The sequence below is a fragment of the Emiliania huxleyi genome (assembly GCF_000372725.1).
Source record: "Emiliania huxleyi CCMP1516 chromosome Unknown EMIHUscaffold_21, whole genome shotgun sequence".
NCBI classification, from domain to species: domain Eukaryota; phylum Haptophyta; order Isochrysidales; family Noelaerhabdaceae; genus Emiliania; species Emiliania huxleyi.
Genome location: NW_005200507.1, coordinates 567,571 through 587,460, shown reverse-complemented (window position 1 = coordinate 587,460; position 19,890 = coordinate 567,571). Strand labels below are relative to the sequence as shown.

At 67.2% G+C, this 19,890-nt stretch overlaps 5 protein-coding genes across 5 annotated transcripts; 2 read left to right on the top strand and 3 right to left on the bottom strand.

The window, feature by feature from the left end:
- Positions 1–1,071: 1,071 nt before the first annotated feature.
- Positions 1,072–2,334, bottom strand: EMIHUDRAFT_204349 (hypothetical protein; the record flags this gene model as incomplete). The annotated part of the gene is made up of 1 exon (XM_005780838.1): positions 1,072–2,334. One exon carries the CDS (start codon positions 2,332–2,334, stop codon positions 1,072–1,074), a length of 1,263 nt encoding a protein of 420 aa, XP_005780895.1.
- A 153-nt stretch (positions 2,335–2,487) lies between these two features.
- Positions 2,488–8,887, top strand: EMIHUDRAFT_463115 (hypothetical protein; the record flags this gene model as incomplete). The annotated part of the gene is made up of 11 exons (XM_005780837.1): positions 2,488–3,291; positions 3,468–3,506; positions 3,728–4,339; positions 4,516–4,683; positions 4,781–5,028; positions 5,122–5,702; positions 6,501–6,579; positions 6,850–7,206; positions 7,438–7,534; positions 7,742–8,107; positions 8,555–8,887. The coding sequence occupies 11 exons, from the start codon at positions 2,488–2,490 to the stop codon at positions 8,885–8,887; spliced, it is 3,684 nt and encodes a 1,227-aa protein (XP_005780894.1).
- A 2,097-nt stretch (positions 8,888–10,984) lies between these two features.
- Positions 10,985–13,045, bottom strand: EMIHUDRAFT_99950 (hypothetical protein; the record flags this gene model as incomplete). Its single annotated transcript, XM_005780836.1, has 1 exon — positions 10,985–13,045. The coding sequence occupies one exon, from the start codon at positions 13,043–13,045 to the stop codon at positions 10,985–10,987; it is 2,061 nt and encodes a 686-aa protein (XP_005780893.1).
- A 901-nt stretch (positions 13,046–13,946) lies between these two features.
- EMIHUDRAFT_64146 (hypothetical protein) lies at positions 13,947–14,387 on the top strand (the record flags this gene model as incomplete). The annotated part of the gene is made up of 3 exons (XM_005780835.1): positions 13,947–14,030; positions 14,101–14,236; positions 14,317–14,387. The coding sequence occupies 3 exons, from the start codon at positions 13,947–13,949 to the stop codon at positions 14,385–14,387; spliced, it is 291 nt and encodes a 96-aa protein (XP_005780892.1).
- Positions 14,388–14,658: 271 nt separating this feature from the next.
- VPS11 (vacuolar protein sorting 11) lies at positions 14,659–18,679 on the bottom strand (the record flags this gene model as incomplete). The annotated part of the gene is made up of 6 exons (XM_005780834.1): positions 14,659–15,417; positions 15,499–16,348; positions 16,631–16,929; positions 17,263–17,426; positions 17,523–17,698; positions 17,841–18,679. The coding sequence occupies 6 exons, from the start codon at positions 18,677–18,679 to the stop codon at positions 14,659–14,661; spliced, it is 3,087 nt and encodes a 1,028-aa protein (XP_005780891.1).
- Between the last annotated feature and the right edge of the window lie 1,211 nt (positions 18,680–19,890).

The window sequence follows — 19,890 nt, the reverse complement described above, 5'->3', positions numbered from 1 at the left end:
CTAAAAGGTGGGCGTCTGAACACACGTATCCCTCCATTCACTTCACACTCTCCCAGTCTTCCTGGTCCGGTGCCCGTCTTCTCCGCCCGCCGTCGGGCCGACCGATCTGTTTCGTCTTCTAAGGCGTTCTACCTAGAGCAAGCGGGGCGACGCGCCCCCACACGCCCATCCGGGTGGGGCTTGCACGGTGGGAATAGAAACAAAACGCAGCTCAGCTAAGTCACTGTGTGAGAGAGATTTGAACTCTTGAGAGAGATTTTTAGAGAGAGATTTTTAGCAATACCAAACAACTCTAACACTCTTAGGTTAGGTTAGGTAGAGAGATTTGTTTGTAGGTTAGGTAGGAAGGTGAAGAACAGCCAGGCTCAGACTGGACACCAACTCTCTCTCTCCAACTCTTGTTGATTTTTAGTAAGAAAACCAACAAGAACTCAACTCTTGTCACTGTGTATGTGAGTGCTAGGAATCATAGATTTCTTGTTGCTCCTAAAAAATGTTCCGCCTCGCGGTTCGACGGCCCCCAGCTGCCGCAGGACCAGGAGGATCTTGTCAGGACGATGAGGCCAAAACGGGCGGGGAAAACCTGCACTTGGTCTTGGAGCACTTGGAGTGCAGTCATTAGCCTCACATCCAGGGCCGGGGGGCTAAGAAGCCGCGGCGCGTTTTCTCGTTTTCCATGCCGCCCTATCTAAACAACGATGTGAAGCAGATCCTTCTCTTCCACACGCACACCGAGGATGAGCGTAGACGGTAGAGCAAATCTCGCTCGCCACAATTATTTCTCTCTCTCTCGAGCGCGAGCGACTGGTTTTCGACGGCGGTTTTCGCTCGACGCTGCGCTTCTCAACACGCGCCTGGGACGGAAGAAAGGGCACTCGAGTGTTACAATGAGTGGAGGCATAGACAGCTGTAGGTTCCCCCCGCGAGTGTTGGGACACACTGGCGCTAATAGGTGGCCACGGTACTAGAAAGACAGACTCGGTGAGGGTGGTGCCTCCCCGACCCCCACCCCCTTGCGATGAGACACGCGGGCGGCCGGCACAGTACACGACGCGTTGCCGGAAAGAGTGCTCAAGGCAAGAGAGTGGCCGCACGCGAGGAGCGCACCTCGTGCCGCGCCTGCTGCTTCCGCGCCTTGGTACGCGCCTTGGCGCGGGCGAGGGCGGCCTCGTGGGCGGTGGCAAACATGCCATCAACCTCGAAAACATGGTAGCGCTTCTTGCCTCCTTGGCGGACCGACACACCCGCGAAGCCCGACTCGTTGTCGGCCGACGTCTCCAGCTCGTACTTGCGTTCGTAGCCCTGGCATGTCGCCGCGAAACAAGCCTCGTAGCACTCCTCGACGGTGAGCGGCATGTCGGCGTGTGACCTGTCGTGCGCCTCAACCGCCCGCGTCAGGGCCAGCGCAGGTTCCTGGCACCCGTAATACTTGTAGTGGTCGAAGTTGCCGTACAGCGGGATCCCCTCTAGCGCGAAGGCGCAGCAGGTGCCGTTGGCGGTGCGGTGCGAGCACCGGTAGATGCCGTCCGGGATCAACCGCCCGCCTGGCCCGCGGTGTGGGTGCCGCACGTCCCACGACGCATCTGCGTCGCCCGCCCACGCAGCCTCCTCGCACCGCTGCCCCTGGAGGCGCGCCGCGTGCGCGGAGCGGAAGAGCAGCCCGCAACCCTCGCCCGCGGGCTTGAAAGCGCAGGAGTCGCACGCGAATCCCCCGAAGAGAGACCTCGACATTGTGCCACCGAAGGCCTGGCCGTCGGCGGTCTGCAGCAGCGCGTCGTCGATCTCGTCCTTGTCCCAGGTCGCACGGCCCGCCGCAAAGTCGGCCGACCTCTCCGGGCCGAGCCGCTCGGCGATCCAGAACGCGGCCTCAGGCGCGGTTCTAAAGCCCCGCGGCGGCCGCTCGAGTCCGAGCCGAGCGATCATCTCCGGACGCACGCGGAAGCGCTTTGGGTTGGTGCCTTCTACATGGTCCACTCCCTTGTACCCGTTCGCACTGCCGCACGTTGCGAGCGTGAGGTCCGCCTGAGCTGCTGCAGCAACGACAGCGGCCTCTTCCCGTGCCGCCGGTAGCGGGGCCGGCGGATCGCAGACGCGGCACTGGCAAGCAGCTGTCCAGCGGAGCATCCGCGAGAGCTCGAGCGCGGCTTCGTTGGCGGAGCCCACCGAACGAAGTTGTCGGTTCGATCTTCGGCCTTTCGACCCGTGCGTGTAGAAGCCTCGAAACCCCCCCTTGCCATCCGCTTGAACACCCTTGAATCCTGTTGAGTTGCCAAGGCAGCGCACGAGCACCAGGCCCTCAGAGAGGGCGGCGGCCTGTGCTTCGGCGAGGTCCATATGCGGAAGCGGATAAAAAACAATTTCATCAGGCCGAAGGCTAAGCTCAAAAACAATCTCCAAATGACGCGTGTGAAAAGGCGATGGTCTAGTACCGTCGCTCCGTCCGTGTCGCTAGCCCGTCGCGCTTGGTGCCAGCAGACGAAAACCGCCATGCTGAGCGACGGCGGCTCGTCGTTATTGCCCGCTCACATCCTGAAGAGGAAGCAGCGCTCGATCCGCCACACACGTGCAGTCGCCGCCGCCGAGCCTCCGAAGGATCGCCGCCGACGCCTGCCACGCCTGTCTCGGCGGCGGGCGCAGCTCGCGGCGTGCGTGCTCGGCGTGTGTGCTCTCTTCTTTTTGTGCTTGTGGCAGCTGCCCGTGGAGCCGGGCGTCCAATCACGTCTGCCGGATAGCAGCAGCCAGCTGCCGGCGACGGCGGACGGCGCCGACGTCGCAACCGCGCCTGCCGTCAACATTGCCATCGCCTCGGATGAGGAGGCGCCGTTCGGGCTGCTCGGCGTGGTGAACTCGACGGTGGTGCACTGTGCGACGCCGGCCGCGCTGCGCTTCCACCTCATCGTTCCCAACGCACGGCGAGCGCCGCTCCGCTCGCAGCTCGAGCGGCTGTGGCCGCGGCTGCACGTGCGCACCTACTCTCTGGACGGCGGCGGCGTGCGCGCAAAAATCGCGCGGCACCTCCGCCAGTCGGAGCGCGAGCCGCTCTTTGCCTCCCCCTTCCGGTACGCCGTCGCCTACCTGCCCTCCCTCCTCCCGGCGGTGAGGCGAGTCCTCTTCCTGCACACCGACGTGCTGCTCCGCGCCGACGTGGCCCCCCTCTACGCCTCCTTCGAGCTGGCGGGCGCCCCCGCCGCCGCCGTCGAGGATTGCGCGACGCCGCTCTCCGCTCTCGTCGACACCGCCTCTCCGGCCCTCTCCTCCTTCTCGCCCTCGAGCTGCGCGCTCGACCCCGCGGTGCCCGCCCTAGCTCGCCGTAGCAGCCCGCCGTAGCAGCCCGCCGTAGCAGCCCGCCGTAGCAGCCCGCCGTAGCAGCCCGCCGTAGCAGCCCGCGCCTCTCTTCGACCCGTCTGGCCCGGGCTCGGCTCGATGCGGGCGTCGAGCGCCCAGCGAGCTGCCCCTGCCCCTCGCAGGTGATGCTGCTCGACCTCGACGCCTGGCTCTCCCTCGACGTGCCCTCCCGCGTCGAGTACTGGCGCGCGCAACACCCGGCGACTCGGAGGCCCCTCCCGGACACGTCCACGACCCGGCCTTCACACGCCCCGCAGGCTCGCGCAGAACCGGCGGCTCGGAGGGCTCTTCGCTCTCGACGCCGCCGCGCCGCCGCTGGCGCTCGGCCTCCGCCTCGGCTGCCTCTCCCGCCTCGCATCTCAGCCGGCGAGGCGCGTGTTAGGTGCTCGCGCTGCTGCCTCTCTACCGGCGGCTGCCGAGGGAGTGGAACGTCGCCCACCTCGGCCGCCGCCGGCTCTCCGATCCCGAGATCGCACACTGGCGCGACTTTTGGAAGGGGCGCGGGGTGCGGTACTCGGCGACGGCGTCGGGGCCGACCCTCGTCATCACAGCGGGGGGCGGGCTGCCGGCTGCAAAGGCGCTGCACTACCACGGCCGCCTCAAGCCGTGGCTGCTGCCCGGCGCCAAGCCGCTCGCGGAGCCGCTTTGCCGCTCGCTGGCGGAGGGCGGGCAGCCGCAGCCTCGGGACGAGCCGTGCCGTGCGCTGTGGGAGCCGTACGCAGCGGAGGCCATCGCGAGGCTCGGCCTGCAGCGGAGCGGGCCCGGCTCGGCGGCCGCGCGCGCGGAGCTCGCCGCCTTGGCGGAGGCCAAGGTCGAGCCGGCCGACATGCCCCGCCTCGCGCCGCTCGAGCAGGAGGCGGCCGAGGCGGCCAAGCCGGGCGCGGTGCACGTGGCGCTCCTCGCCTCGGCCGGCCCGCCGTACGGACTCGTCGCCGCCATCAACTCGACCCTCGCCCACGCAGCCGCCGCCACGCTGCCGCGGCTGCGCTTCCACGTCCTCGCACCGCCGAGCGAGCAGCCCGCACTGGCGCGCAAGCTCGCGCGAATCTTCCCGGCCGAGGCGCGCAGCCTCTTCCGCGCACACCTCTCCCCACCCCTCACCCCTCACTTCTCTCCTCACACTCCCCTCACCCGCCGCCTCTCTCCTCACACTCCCCTCCACCTCCCGAGGTGCGGCTCGCCATCACCTCGCCGCCCTCCGACAAGCTGGCCAAGCTCGCGCCCAAGCTCGGCGCCGTCGGCGTGCAGACTGCGCCGTTCGAGTGGCCGCTCCTCTGGCTCCACCTCGCCCTTCCCGCAGACGTGCGCCGCGTCGTGCTGCTGCCGACGGATGCAGTTGTGCGCACCGACCTGCAGGCGACGCCCCCGCTTGGAAGAGCCTTCGCTTCCCTTCCGGCCTGCGAGCCCTCACCCGCCCCTCTCGCGGTCTGCGCAGGAGCTCGCCTCGGCCGCGCTGCACGGCAAGGCGGGCGCCGCCTTCGAGGATTGCTCCGTCACCTTCGACGCGCTCTTCAACTACCGGCACCCCCTCTTCCGAGACCGGCACGGCCGGCCGAGCTGTTCCCTCGACTCGGAGCTCCTCCTCCTCGACGTCAAGGCGTGGAGGAAGGAGGAGGCGCCCAAGCAGCTCCTCGAGCTGGTCGGCTTCCAACGGCGCGCAGCACGGAGAGGACGCAGCAGTCAGTCCAACAGCAGTCACGCACCGCGCACGCACACGCACGCACGCGCACGCACGCACGCACATGACAGACACACGCCTCCGCCCCGCCGCCCCAGGCGCAACGAAAACCTCTTCCTGCAGCCGGTGGCCGCCCTGTCGCCTCACGTGCCCGCGCAGCTGCTGCTCGACAAGCGCGTGCTGCGGCTGCCCGGCCGGTGGCTCGCGCGCGGCCTCGCGAGGGAGGGGTGGAGCTGGTCCGAGGCCAGCTACTGGCACCGCCTCTGGGGGCTGCAGGGGGTGCGACTTCCCTTCGACGTCCGGCCGGTGCGGGCGGTGCACGCCGCGCCCGCACCGCGCCGCGCGAGCGGCGACGCGCTGCTGCTGCGCTTCAGCGGCGGCCCGATGAAGCCGTGGCTCAAGCGGTGCGGCGGCGCGGAGGCCGCGGGCGCGCCGCTCTGCGGCCGCTCGGGCGCAGATTGCGCGAAGCTGTGGCTGCGCTACATTTCGGAGCAGAGCTTGCTGCTCGCCGAGGCGAACGAGGAGGGGTCGCTGGTGGCTGTGGAGGGCAGCAGCGCTCGGCTGGCTTGCGTGACCGACCTCGCGCTCAAGAAGCGGCGCGCGGAGCTCGAGGCGCTCGTCTTCGACGCCGACGCGGCGCATTCGCGCGGCATCGAGAGGGCCGTCGTGGTGCAGGCGGGTGCGCCGCCGCCGCCGCGGCGCGCGCGCATCGTCTACAACCAGACCCACGCCGGACGCCGAGGCCATGGCCACGCCTCAAAGCCCCGCGCTGCTTCCAAAACTTCCAAAAAGCGGGAGAAGGGCTCTTTTGAACTTCCTGGCACCGCCTTGCTGCGAGGGAGCCGGCCGCGCGGAGGCACTTCCAGCATGACTTCCAGAGACGCGCGTGGTCGTGAGAGATGAGACTTTTAGATTTCGTGCATGAATCAATATTGCTGTCTTCCGCGCGGGTGAGTGCGAGAGTCAGTATAGAAAAGCGGAGCACTCACCGTCGTCGCGGCGCGCGCCCGGTCACGCTCACGGCGAGGTCACGGCGCGCGTTGGGCAGGCGGCGCCCGCTTTGAGAAGACGTTGTATAAATAAAAAAACGGAGACCTCTACTGTGAGATGGGTAAAAAGGAACAGGTCCCAAGATACAAGACGTTGTATGTGATGCGCGGTTCTGCTTCTTTGGGGCGTCACTAGGGCCCTGACAGTGAGACCGAGATGAGTGTACTCCAACTCGCAACTCGCAAAAAGTGTATAGCCAAGGAGACGAAATCAAAACGAACACACGGCAAACGTCACGGGGGCTCTGCAACGCGCGAGGGTACCTCCAAGCTGAAGTAGCCGTCCCTGGCTCTGGAGCCGCCACGAGCGGGCACGTAGCGGAACTCAAAGGGCCGCTGGGCGGCGCGCCTCCGCTGCTGCGTGCGCATGCACACGGCCGTTTCCTCGTCGACCCTTTCGTCCCGGCCGCACCCGCCGGGGAGCGCAGACGTACTGACCGGCTCGGCAAAGTCGAAGGCGCCGTGCGGCTTGTACCACGAGGAGCAGCACCACGAGCCACCGAGGACGTAAGCGCGCATTAGCTGCTCAAAACGATCGCGTGCCGCCGCACCGCCGCCGCCAGACGCAGCGTCGGCCCACCCTCCAAAGATGCCCTCGGCCGAGGCGAGGTGCAACACCTGTGTAGCGTAATGGCGTGGTGTCAGCTTTGGAGGAGGGCACGCCCGGAGTCGGCGGCAATCGGGTGCCTCCGCACTGCCCCAACGGCTCTCACGACCGAGTGATGCTTTCGCTTCGGCATCCGACGTCGCCACACTCAGTGCAGCCTTGCCCGCTAGTCGCATCGCCGCAATGGCCGAGGCGTTGGCCGCGATAGCAACGCGCACCGTCGCACCGGGCGCCGCCAAGGAGCGCGGCGCGAGCGGGTTGGCGAGGAGAGTCGACTCGCGGATGGGCACGCCGCCCGGCTGGCCCGCCATGCGGAGCAGCCGGCCGAGGTCGAGGATATGCGAGATGGGGCAGTGGAAGGGGAGCTCGAGGTCGGACGCCTCGAAGACGCAGCTCGGGATGATGGTGACAGCCTCGGAGCGGTCGCACAAGCACGGCAGCCGCGGGACGACGAGAGTGCGGCCGAGGACCGAAGCGAGCGCGAGAGCGTCGCGCAACGCGAGCAAGTGCCGTCGCACCAGCTCGAGGTGCGCGCGCAGCCGCGGCGATCGCCGAAGCGCCGTCGGCACCAGCCAGCCCGTCCGGTACTTGTCGTCGAAGTCACTGCTTGCGGACGGGTCGCTCTCCGGCGGGAGGGGGCCGGCGAGGGGCTGCGGAGGCGTGAAGGTGAGGAAGCCGCCTACACGGGCAGACGCCGCAATCGCCGCTCAGCCCACGCTGCCGCCCGCCGCCCGCCGCCCCTCCCCGCTCACCCGCAGGCGAATAGTACTCTGGCGGGTCGAGCAGCCAGAGCCGCGCCTGAAGATGTCGACTGACGCGTCAAGGAGACGTCTCGGCTGGGCACGCGAGCTCGAGGTCTCGAGAAGAGAAGAGAAGAGAAGAGAAGAGAAGGCTGGGCACGCGAGCTCGAGGGTGCTCACGCCTCGCGCAGCCGCCATACCTTGCCCGTGTCGCCGCCCTCGGTGAACGTGGTGTGGACTGCGACACAGTCGCGCCGCTCGCCGCCCTGCTGCACCCAGTACACGTGGCCTACGGTGGCGAAGGCGAACTCTCTCCCGCCAGGCTGGGCTGCCACTGCTCAGCACGGCGCAACCTGAGCAGAAGAAGCGCGCCGGCAGCGGCGCAAAGGCGAAGGAAGTCGGCCGCGCCTCGTCCGCGCCGACGGCCCCGCCAGGGCGGCTCACTCCAACCTTCCCTTCGACGAGCTGCTTCCAGCCGCTCCGCCAGCCAAAGGCGGTGCGCCGCGCGCCGCGCGCGTCCTCGGCCGCCGCCTGGACGTTCGCCTCGCCGGCCGAGCCCTTCGGGTCGACGACGACGCTGATGACGCGGCTGCGCGGCCTGGTGCTCGTCACCGCGCCTCCCGGGTGGTTGCGGAAGCCGTGCCACAGCAGCAGGTTGAAGGCGTACTGGTCGTCCACGTACTCGGTCGTGCGCACGTAGTGCAGCTCGTCCTGCGCGCGCGGGCCAGGCCCGCTGAGCGGTGCAGCGGGGCGGAGCAAGGGCGGTGCGTCCGTCCGCGGCGGGATGCGGTGTGCCGGGCACTGCACGCGGCGCGGCGCTGCCTGCTCCGCGACAGAGATATGGGGAGATGTGGGGAGATGTGGGGAGATGTGGAGAGATATGGGGTGCCTGCTCCGCGACTGAGAGCAGCCGGACGCGCCACGCCGCGGCGAAGGCCTTGGCGGCGGTGGTGGCTCGGAAGTAGAGGACGCCTGTGTTGAAGGCGGCGTGGCCTGCGGGGGCGTGTCGTGGACGTGTCATGGACGTGTCGTGGACGTGTCGTGGCTCTGGAGAGTAGTGGCGAAGGCGCCTGCGCGGTTGCCGGGCATGTACGCGCACCTAGCAGGGCCGACCTCCCGCTCGCCGCGGGCGTAGGTCTCGTCGGCCGTGATCGAGGTGCAGTCCGTCGACGACATGACGTCCGCCTCCATCAGCGGCCGCAGCACCGCTTCCGGGTCGCGGATCCAGACGACGTCTACGTCGGAGAGCAGCACGTCGCGGCCGCGGGTGATGAAGGAGAGAACCAGCGACGCCTTCATCGCGCCGAACCGGCGGAAACCCGTCACGTTGGAGCGCAGGTTCGCCGCCGGCCTCTCGAGGAGCGGGTGCACCAGCTCGAGGCACGGCAGCCGCTCCGCCACCAACGCGGCCACAAAGTTGCGGTCGAGCGCAGCGATCGCCGCACTGCGCTCCTTCCCGAGCCGATAGACGTGCGCTGCCCAATTGACGGCGAGGTCGCGAAAGGCAGAGTTGGACAGCGAGAGCCAAACGGCAGCGCCCTCGGGCACGGCGGCCAGCAGCTCTTCCACGGTTCGCGGGCGGTCAAACCACTGCGCCGACTGGCGGACCTCGTCAGGAAGCGCACGGCGCCATCCGGACGCTGGCTGCTTGGCGCCACCGCCAGAGGACTCAGCGCCGCCGCCGGGAGACTTCGCGCCGGTGGAGGATCGCGAGGCTTCGGCAGGCGTGGGCGGCTGAGCGGCGGCGCCTGCTGTCCGTCCCTGCTGCCAGAGCAAAAGCTCCGTCGGTGGCACCACGGGAGGTGCGCCACGACCGGAGAACTCCCATCGCTCCCGCGAGAGGCGGACGACGCAGAGCAGGACTGCAGCCGCGATTAGGACAGCGGCGGGTCGCATGACCTTCGGTAGAGAGAGACCATCGGCCCTGCCACATATTCGGCGCTGGGTTCCAACTTTTTGCGGGGTATGGTATGGTACCCCCAAAGGGTGGGGGGGTATGGTGCTGAGGGTATGGTCTCGAGGTGGGTTGTGTGAGAGTACCATACCATACCCCGCAAAAAGTCCGAACCCTGCGAGTGAGCACCCGCGCATGCTCTCTCGAGGTGTCTTGGAGCACAGAAGCCCCGGCGAGCAGGCCTCTCAGTTCACGCCGGAATCGTGAACCGTGAACCGTGAACCAACTAGCCCCCGCCCCGAGTCCGTGAACCCCGAACCGTGAACCGACTAGCCCCCACCCTGAGTCCGTGAACCGTGATCCGTGAACCGACTCCTCCCGCGACACCCGCCGCGAACCGTGAACCGTGAACGAACCGAGTCTGGCGAACCGGCGGTGAACCGCCGGTTCGCGAACTGGGTTCGCGAACTGGTTCGTGAACCGACCCCACCAACCTACTTGCCGGGCTCATAGTCCTTCTCGTGCTTGCGCATGTACTCCATGAAGGCGCGGTTCATGCGGAGAATCACCACCATCGAGTACTCCTCCGCCTTGTAACTGAGGCGGTGACGGTGCACCACCTGCTTGGCGCAGCTGAGGATGCGCTCGCAGAAAGACTCGGCCATGAGGGCGCCGATCTGGCCGGTCGAGCAGCTCGCCATTGCCGGGAGGAAGCCAAACCGTGAAAACTGCTTCTCAAGGTCGCGGTAAAGCCGTCCAATGTCCAGGTGAAGCTGGTCGATGAGGTCGTCTTGAGGATCGAAGTCGTACTTGTCGTTCTCCTGTGAACAAGGGCGATATGAGTCCGAAAGTAAAATCCGTAAGTTATCGGGATCGAAAGAGCGCAACCTCATCCGGCGCGCCGGGCTCGGTGAAGTACTTGCGCCACGCGCCGTCGTGATAGAGCTCGGCGCGGAACCGTTTCCAGCACTCGAAGACCCTCTTGAACTCGTCGCGCAGCGCGGCGTCGCGCACCTCAGCAGGGTCAAACTCCCCTCGAGGAACTCCCGCCACTTTGTTCCGGCTTTCGCCGCGCTGGTTCGAATTTCTGGGTCTCGGTTCACGGATGGTTCGCGAACTGTGGTTCGCGAACTGTGTCGGTGTGTAAGAGGTGTGAAAATAAGCTTGGTTCATGAACTAGTTCAGTGGTTCACCCTCGAACCGACCGTGAACTCTGAACCGTGAACCCGAACCGAGGCAGGACAAAAGGGCGAACCGCGAACCGTGAACCGACTAGCCCCCGCCCCGAGTCCGTGAACCCTGAACCGTGAACCGACCAGACCCCGCCCCGAGTCCGTGAACCGCGAACCGTGAACGAGCCGTGAACCGCGAACTGGTTCATGAACCGGGTTCACGGTTCACCCCGTGAACTGAGAGGCCTGCCGGCGAGACCCCGAAAGAGCTACCCAACGGGTCCTCGGACAGGGCCCTGGGTGGGCGGGGCCTCTACTCGCCAGCATTCGGGTATCTGGGAGCAACAAAAGAATTCGTATTCGAGCTGCGCACACGTCTGCGAAAATTTCTTTCTTTCTTTCTGAATGGCCAGGAGGCCAGGACCGACAACGCCACAGCGCAGCGGCTACGTTGCTCCGGCGCTCAGGCCGCACGCGCTTTTCTTTTACTCTTCTCCCCTCACTCCACCCCGCTCGCACGGTCGCTGCTCACGACGGACCAGCTCGAGCTGCTGCACACAGCGGCGACTGGCGGCGAGCAGCCTCCGGCGCTCTCGCGTGGGGCGCTCGGCAGCGGAACGAGGGAGCTGTCGTGGGTGGCGATCTTGCCCCAGAACTCTGGCACCGTGCCTCCCCCCATGTACCAGAGCGTCGCGGCGAAGCGCTCGGCGCCGGCGCGGAGCACCGGCAGCACCTCGTGCGGGCAGCGCTGGTCGGAGAAGAAGAGGACGAGCCGGTCACCGACGGGCGCGACGTCGTAGAGCGCCACGCCTCGACCCGTCTCGGTAGCAGCGCCAACCGTGCCCGCATCGGCTCCCGCGCCGTCGGCGCAGTCCGGTGCGTACAACCGAAGGCAGCCGCCGTCGGCGCGTGCGTCCCACTGGCCGTCCTGCATGTAGTAGACGGCGGTGAGCACGCGAGGATTGCACTGGGGCCCGTGTCCGCGGACGCAGTTGTTGTCAACGTGGCGGCCGAAGTGGGCGCCGGTGCGATAGCGTGCGAACATGAGTCGCTGGCGGCTGGTTATGGCGGCCAGCTGAGGACACCTCGCCCGTAGCAGCACGAGGAGGTCGTCCGCTCTCTCGGTGAGCGGCTCGAAGCCAGACGGCTCCCATGCCACCTCGTCGGACCGCGGCACTAACGTGCGCTCGCACGTCGGTAGGAGAGACCCGGTTGCTGCGAGGCAAGCGGCGCGCAGGGTGGCCGCCGCCTCAGCCCCCACAAAGCCATCGAGCACTGCAAAGCGCCTCTTCTCCAGCGATGCCGCCACCTCGGCCACGGCTGCTGCGGAGCGCCACCATGCCCCGGCGCCGCCAGCGAGTGGCTCGGTGCACCGCAGCGCCTCGAGGCGCGGGAAGAGCGCGCCTGGATCGTCGGCAACCAGCATCGGCTCCGCAACTTCCTTCCCCAGCCGAGAAGCAGCCGCGCTGGCCGCCTCCCTAGCTTGCCTCGCGCGCGGGTCTTCGGGGCCAAGGTGCCTCTCCATGATTTCGGCGGAGGTTGCAAAGAGCGGCGCCGCCTGAGCGGTTTGGTCGAGCAAGTGGTAGCAGGTTGCAAGGTTGAGCTGCGTCTTTGCGTACGCCAGCTCCGCGCCCTCATTTGAGCGGCTGGCTGCTGCCGCATCGTGGAGACCCCGTTGCTGCAGGATTGAAGCCTCGCACAAGCGCTGCTCTGCTCTTCTCACGCATGCGACGGCGCCGATGTGGTCGCTCCCCTCGCGCAGCTGCACGCTTCGTTCCATCCAGGACCGGCCTTCACTACAAAGCGCGACGGCGTATCTCGGATGGCCCGTCCCGCCGTAGGCGGCCGCCGTGGACAGCGCTGTCTCGTGAAAGTATGCCGCGGCGCCCTCAAAGTCTTTAGCGCCGTGGTTGAGCTGCGCCAGCGGCTCGACCACCGCGAGTAATGCGGCCGAGAGTGTCTGAGTGTTTGGCTTCTCTGGCTCGGTCACGGTTCCTCCTTTGCTGCGGTAGGCAAAGGTGCCCAAGATGGTGAGCGTGGTGACGATGCAAGTCGCGAGTTGCCAATAGCCAAGCCAGGCCACCACCGCCGCCACCAGCACCGAAAGAGCGGTGATCGCACGCGCGAGAAGCTGCGTTGCCGCGCGATCTTTGCCGGAGGTCGTCAGGGCGCCGCTCTTATCTTCAGGCTCGAGCACGGCACCCATCTTGAAGCACCGGCTCCTGCAATCGCGCAGCACCACGACCGCCTCTGCGTGGTCCTGCGACGCCGCGAGGCACCCAGCCAGACTGACCAAGCAGCCCACCGTTTGCAGGTGGTGGGGTCCGTACAAGCGTTGCATGCTCTCCGCCAACTTGCGAAACACTGGCAGCGCCTCGCAAGCCTGCCCGAGCTCACACAGCATCTGCCCGAGCTCACCCATCTTATCCAGAACGCGCTCGCTATCATGCCCATCCTCGCTGCGTAGCCTCGCAGCCTCCACCACGAGGAAACGCAGCCGTTCTTGCGACTCCTCGCTCTTGACGGGTGTAGGCCTGCCCTGGTCCGAGGTCGGCTCCATGCTCGATCAAACTCAACACGAGAAGTTCAGCGCGACAGCTCAAGTTTTTATATTACCCAAAAGCTAGGCTACACAACGCCAGAGCTCAAGTTTCGCTTATCAGACTCACTTCTCGAATACGACTGTATTAATAACAAGTGGGCGGCCTCACCACAATCTATCTGTGAAGAGATGTAGGACCTTCCTTAGGCCTCTCACATCCTCACGGTCTGCGGTGTGAGAAAGAAAGAAAGACAGAAAACATAAACCCCAAGGGAGGGAGGGGTGGGAGGACGGCACGCCGCCACCACACAGGGATTTTAAGGAGAGGAGTGTGCTGCTAGCCGTCGCCCACCCTAACCCTTGGGCGTCCGCCTCTTCCTATCTCTCTTCGCAGTCTCTCGCCGATTCTCGCTGCAACCTTCATGCCACCTCGCGGTCGTCCCACTCTCGTCGTTCTCTCTCCCCTGTCGCTCCATCCTCTGTCTCCCAACTGTGAATAACAAGGTGTGAGCTTCTTGCTTCTTATCAACCTATCTGTGAGGCACAGCGCCATTGGACGTATTTTCTTCTCAGAGATTCTCTCAATAACAAGGCTGTGAACCTTCTAGGCCCGCGGGTAGTCTCCCCCCATCCCCAGGGCCTCCAGGGCTCGCACCTCAACCTCTCACAGACCAGCGCATAGCGCCATAGGACGTATTTTCTTCTCATAACAAGGCTGTGAACATTTCCGTACGAAACGGCGGGCGCCCGTTCGTCCGCGTATGCTGGACGAGGACGAGTCCTCCTTCCCGCAGGAAGCAGCAGCGGCGATCATTAAGGAGGTGTGCCCACACCCACACACTCTCTCTCTGGGAACGGGATACACATACATGGCCATGATCCCACAGCCGCGCAAGCAATCGGCGACTCATTGCTCTGAATGTCGTCTCGCCGCCAGTCTGTGGAGTCAGTGCTGTCCAACGCCTCGTACAACCACGTGAAGGTACCTCAATGGACCAACGATGTGCGCGAGGCTTCAGAGTCTGCTGGCTATGGGCTCCTGCCCACTCATGGGGGTTCCCGTGGCCATTCAGGTGATTGAGCTGACCATGAAGCGGCTCAAGGAGCTGAACCAGCCATTCAAGTACATTGTGACGTGTGCGATAATGCAGAAGAATGGCGCTGGGCTGCACATGGCGACGTCAACGTTCTGGGATAACTCTTCCGACGGTGAGATACACAGCACGTGGCGGCATGCAGCGAAGCCGCCCCTCCAAGCTAAGCTTGCGGCGTCGCATCTGCCGTCGCAGGGAGCGCAACGCTCAAGTGGGACAGTAAGACAATGTACTGCATGACCACCGTCTTTGGCCTCTCGATCTGACCGCGAGGAGATATCTATCTGCACTGGCTGCTGAGCGGCGACGCGGGGGGAGACGCAGACCCCCGCTCCCCGCACCCCGGTCCCCCCGGGGGCGCACTGCACGTGTTTTTTTGCCTCTACCCCCACACTGTGCCTATCTCTCGGTGTGCAACGAAATCCCAGCGCTCACACACGCCACACACCGCGACTGGTCACACTGGAAACACTCTTTATTCATCCACCGACACACAGCTCTCGCTCGACTCGTCGGCGCACGGCGGCCCCCGCCGGGTCACCGCCCTAGAGGCGAAAGCACGCCCTTTGAAAAAAAATCGGCCACGACGCCAAAGCCGTCGGCCGCCTCATCGAGCTGCCGGTAAAAGTCGTCGTGCGCGACGGCACGCGAGGCCACCATCGCGGCGTGCTCGCGCACTCGCCGTCGCTGCGGCGCGCAAGTTGGGCACTCTGGCTCCGCGTCCTGGGCAGCCGTGCCGTCTGCGAGGCAGTTCGCATGGAAGGAGTGGCCACAGAGGAAGTGCACCGACGGCGGCTCGACCGGTGCCGAGCACTTTGAGCAGATCGAGCGCTGGAAGACGCGCGGCGTGTTCGCCAGCGCCGTCGCCTCCGCCTCGAATCTGGCCGCGTCCGTCGCGAAGCGGGCCGCCTCCGCGTGCGCCTCGGAGACGAGCGCCTCGTCGCGGGCGAGGCTGGCGCGGAGGAGCGGCACGACCAGCGAGAGCGGCGTGCCTTCGTGCGCAGAGAGCGCCTCCACCAGTGCGAGAGGCGGCAGCAGCCCTTCGCGCTCTGCGGCAGCCACCACCTCGGCGATGATGCGCTGCCTCGCTGCAGGAGGGACTCCGCCCTCGCCGTCGTCGAGCGAAGCCACGTGGCGCAGCGCATCCAACCACAGGTGTGGCTGCGTTGCCCCGCGCGCGGTGCAAGTTGCGATGAGCGCGTCGTACTGCCGCGTCTCGGCCTGGTGGCGGAGGAGGGCAGACGGCTGCTCCTGCGCAGCGTAGAGCAGCCCGAGCCCCGCGTCGAAGCCGTGCGCCTGCAGAGAGGGTCGGGGCAAGCGTGACCGGGGCGGGGCGGCAGAGCCACCGCGCGCTGCGGCTGCGCGTGCCGCGCAAACGAGGCGCGCGCGGCGCAGCTCCTCGCTGCCGAGCGGCGCGCGCTGCAGCAGCGCGATGGCGCGCGCGTGGCGCTCCGCCCGAGCGAGGGGCGGCGCGTCGCCGCCTCGCGCCGGGCTCGAGGGCGGCGTCCGCGCGGGAGGCGTCCTCGGCGACGGCGGCTCCGAGCTGGACCCTCCGTGGGGCGAGGCTGCGTCGTCTGGCTCGAGGTAGAGGCGCAGCAGCGTCTCCCAGCCGCGGCCGGGGGTGCGCGCGTCCTGCGGCGTCTCGGCGGCGTGGATGCGCTCGAGGAGGAGAGTGAGCCAGCCGGGGCGCGTGTCAAAGAGCCCGACCACCTCCTCGAGGCCGAGCTGCCCCTCGTCGCCCCCCATGAAGCCGAGGACCGGGAAGCCGCCCCCGGGCTCGGCTAGGGGGGGCGGAAGCTTGTTGCGCGCCGAGGGCGCGACGAGGCGGGTGAGCAACAAATCGAGAGTGGGGCGCGGCCACTCGCGCAGCAGTGAGCGGCCGTGCACCGCCAGCGCTCGCCCGGCGCGCGGCGGCGGCAGCTCGGCGAGGAGGGAGAGGGCGGCGGGCGCGTCCGCGAGGTCGTCCAGCAAGACGGAGATCGCCTCCTCGACGGGGCCAAAGTGGCGTGCGAGCCGCAGCGCGGCGCGCGGGAAGCCCGCGCAGCGGCAAGCGTCGATGGCGGCGTCCACGTTCACGTCTGGGGCGACGCGCACCCCTTGGCCGCACGCCGCGTCCACGAACGCGTCGACCGCCGCCGCGTCGCGCAGCTGGAGCGCCGTCGCCAGCAGCAGCGCCGCGTGCTCCTTGGCGCCATCGGCGGCGGCGGCGCCACCGGCGTGCGGCTGCCTGGGGGCGGGTGTGGAGGGGAGCGGGTGAGGAGAGCGCGTGGGTAGAGAGTGCGGCCGGTGAACAGAGTGCGCGAGGAGGAGAGAGCTGGCCCGGGGCAAGTGTGAACAGAGTGCGCGAGGAAGAGAGAGCTGGCCCGGGGCAAGTGTGAACAGAGTGCGCGAGGAGAGAGCTGGCCCGGGGCAAGTGTGAACAGAGTGCGCGAGGAGGAGAGAGCTGGCCCGGGGCAAGTGTGAACAGAGTGCGCGAGGAGGAGAGAGCTGGCCCGGGGCAAGTGTGAACAGGGTGCGCCTGGAGCAAGTGTGCGCCAGCAGCGCCTGCAGGTGCGAGAGGAGGAGCGGCGCGTCTTGCGGCGCGAGGAGGAGCCGGACGACGCGCGAGGGCTCGACGACTCCGACAGTGGCGGCGTACTGCTCTGCTGCGGCGGGGAGCTCGCCCCGGGAGTGGAGGTGCTGCGCGTATCGCAGCCGGACCTCGCCGAGTGCGGACGGCTGCAGCGCCTGTGCCTCCGCGAGGGAGAGGGCGACGCCGTAGAGGTTGGAGCGGAAGAGCGCGTCGAGCTTCGCGGCGAGAGGCCGCTCCTGGGGAAGGAGGGGCGGGGCTGGGGGTCAGCAGGATCGGTTGGAGCGGCGGGCGGGCGGCGCGGCGCTGCTTGCGGCGCGGAGGCGCTGTTTGTGATGCAGGTCGTGTGTCGAGTTGGGTCGTTGGGACGAGTGCGGTCGAGTTGGGTCGTGTGCGGTCGCTTGTCGTGTGCGGTGCGCCCTCCTCGAGGCCGAGGGCGGAGCCGTCCGAGAGGAGCAGCAAGATGCGGTGCGGCCCTGCTCACGTGAGGCGAGGCGGGTGAGGAGCGACGTGCCGGCCGCGGGGGAGCAGGCAGCGCCGCTCTAGAGCGAACCGCAAACACACGCGCGCACGTCGCACGGCAGCGAGGCGGTGTGCGCGATGCATCGGTGGCGCAAGTCGTAGACGTGCACCGCCGAGCCGTCGGCCGCGCCGCCGCCGCGGCCGGCCACCGCCACCGCCGCGCGCGTGCACACGACGAGGGAGGTTTGCTGCCAGCCGAGGGCGATCTTCGGGCCTGGGCGGGCGGGGCTGGCGCGGTGAGGCGATCTCTAGCACGATCTCTGGCACAACCCGGTGGGAGCGGGAGATGGCGTTGCGGCGGCGGTGGGACAGCTGCGGGGGAATGCGGCGGCGGCGGCGCGCGCGCGCGGGAGCCAGGGCTGCCGGCTAGGGCCGCGGCGGCTGGAGGGGAGCGGGGTGCCTTCAAAGGCAAATGCGCGGGAGGCGTCTTCGGCTGAGTAGAAGAAGACCGCCTCCGGCCTGCCGACGGCGAGCTCGGCCCGACGCCTTGGGAGGGAGGGGGGTGGGTGAGAGAGAGAGGAGAGGCGGTCGATCATCGAGAGTCTGTGAGCGGCGCTGCCCCGTGCCGTCGAGCGAGACGCAGCTGCAGCCGGCCGGGGCGCCGCCCGCGTCGGAGAGGACGTCGCACGACTCGCCGCCGCCGCCGCCGAGCCGGATGCCCACCACGGCGAGTGGCGTGACGGCGAAGAGCTGCCGCGCGAAGAAGTCGTCCGAGTCGGCCGGAGGAGACCCAAAGTGGAGTCCGGTCAGACTGACTGCGCTCTGCGCCGCCGGCCGCAGCGGCTCGGCGATGGTGCCGGGCAGCAGCTCGGGCAGCAGATCGCGCGCGCCGGCGAGCTGCGGCGGGGGCATGCACTGCAGCGCCCGGAACCGGAGCCCGCGCTCTGTCCGCGGGTCGGCGCACCGAAGCAAGGAGACGCTGCCGTCGGACGCGCCGACCGCCACCAGCCGGCCGCCCTCTGCGGCGGCGACTGCCGTGACCGCCGGCTCAGCGCCGCTGCCGCCGAAGATGCGCGTGTGACCGAGGCACTCGGCGGTGCTGGTGCCGGCCTGCGGCGCCCAGACGCGCATGTACGCCCACGCGCCCGAGGAGCTGCCGCTGCTGTCCGACTCCCGCCCAAAGGTTAGAAGGAGCACGTCCGGTGGCGGCGCGTCCGCCGCGGCGTTAGCGGCGACCGAGGGCGGAGGCGGCGGAGGCGGCACGTCCTCTGCCGGCGCAAGCAGGTGGCTCACGCCGCGGGTGTGCGCACCAAAGGAGCACCACTCGGAGAGCGCCCGGTCGAGCAGGTGGACGACGCCAGAGTCGTCGGCGAGCGCGACGCCGCCGTCGGGCGTGGCGCACACCGCGACGAGGCCGGCACGCAGGAGCGACGGCGAGCCGAGCGGCCGCTCCTCGAAGAAGGGGAGCTTGGACCAGCGCAGCGTGGGGCTGGTCGCGGTGGAAACGGAGGAAGCGCGGTCGGCCATTTTGGCCGACAAAAAGAATTTTAACTTCCCCTTGCCCTGCGAACGCGCACCCCCGGGGCTAGGGCTCTCTTGCCCGCAACCCGATGCCAATCATCCGGCCCGCTGGGTGCGCTTCTGAGCTCCCCGGCCCTGGATGTGCGGTTGATGACTGCACTCCAAGTGCTCCAAGTGCGCATGACACTGCCCTCCCATCCCCCCACCGTGCACCGCGCTGCGAGCCTGTCGTGTCCCGTGTCAGGAGCAGGAGAGCCCCACCTGTCCCCCTGATCGTCCTTCCAAAATCCTGCTCGTGCAGGTGGGGACCCTGTCCTCGTCCCATCCCTCGTTTGGCGTGTCTGTTTTCTTTCTTTCTTTCTTTCCCATCCCTCCCTTGGGTTGTCTGTTTTCTTTCTTTCTTTTTTACACTGGGCAGTGTCGTGCGACAAAAAGAATTTTAGTTGTTAACTCCCTCGCACGACAAAAAGAATTTAAACGACAAAAAGAATTTCCGAAATCCGAGCTCTATCGATGAAGCCCTGTGAGCGGGGCGGGGTGCGCACTGTGCCTCTGTATGTATACGTCCATATGGTCGACAAAAAGAATTTGGTTCTCGCGCGGGCGGGGGTTCAGAGAGAGAGAGTGTGAGCAATACCAAACAACTCTAACACTCACACGTCATTTGGGGCCTGCAAAATGATGTTTATGGAGGTTTAAAGTTTGCGGGGGGGGACAGCTTTGGGGGGTCGACTTCAATTTTGGGGGGTTACGACGGTTTTGGGGATCCTGCCGACGCGCTACAGTGTTAGCCCCACTGCACATAAGATGGACACCTCAACGGGAGGGCCCTCGCAGCAGCCGGGGCCGACGCCTGCAGCCTTAGTCTTGGCCCGATCCGGCGGTATGCCACGGGTAGGCGCGTTGAGGCTTGCCGCCTCCTCGGCGCCAACGCGGCCTGTGCCGCAGCGTGCGATTGCTGCCAGACAAGAGGAGGAGCAGAGCCGCTTGGCGATAGGGCCAGGCAATCGCATTCGCCCCGTGGGCGTTGCGGACTCGAGCAACACCCGGGTCGAGGTTGCTGCGCCTCTCGGTGCAGTGCTGCAGCATTGTACGCCTGTTGCGGGCGATGGAGCATCGGCGGCAGCCGGAATCCTGGCTCTTCCGGATGCAGGTCCGGCGGCATTTGCGGCGGTGCCCCGCCCTGGCAGACTGATCTTTATGGTGGTTTAAAGTCA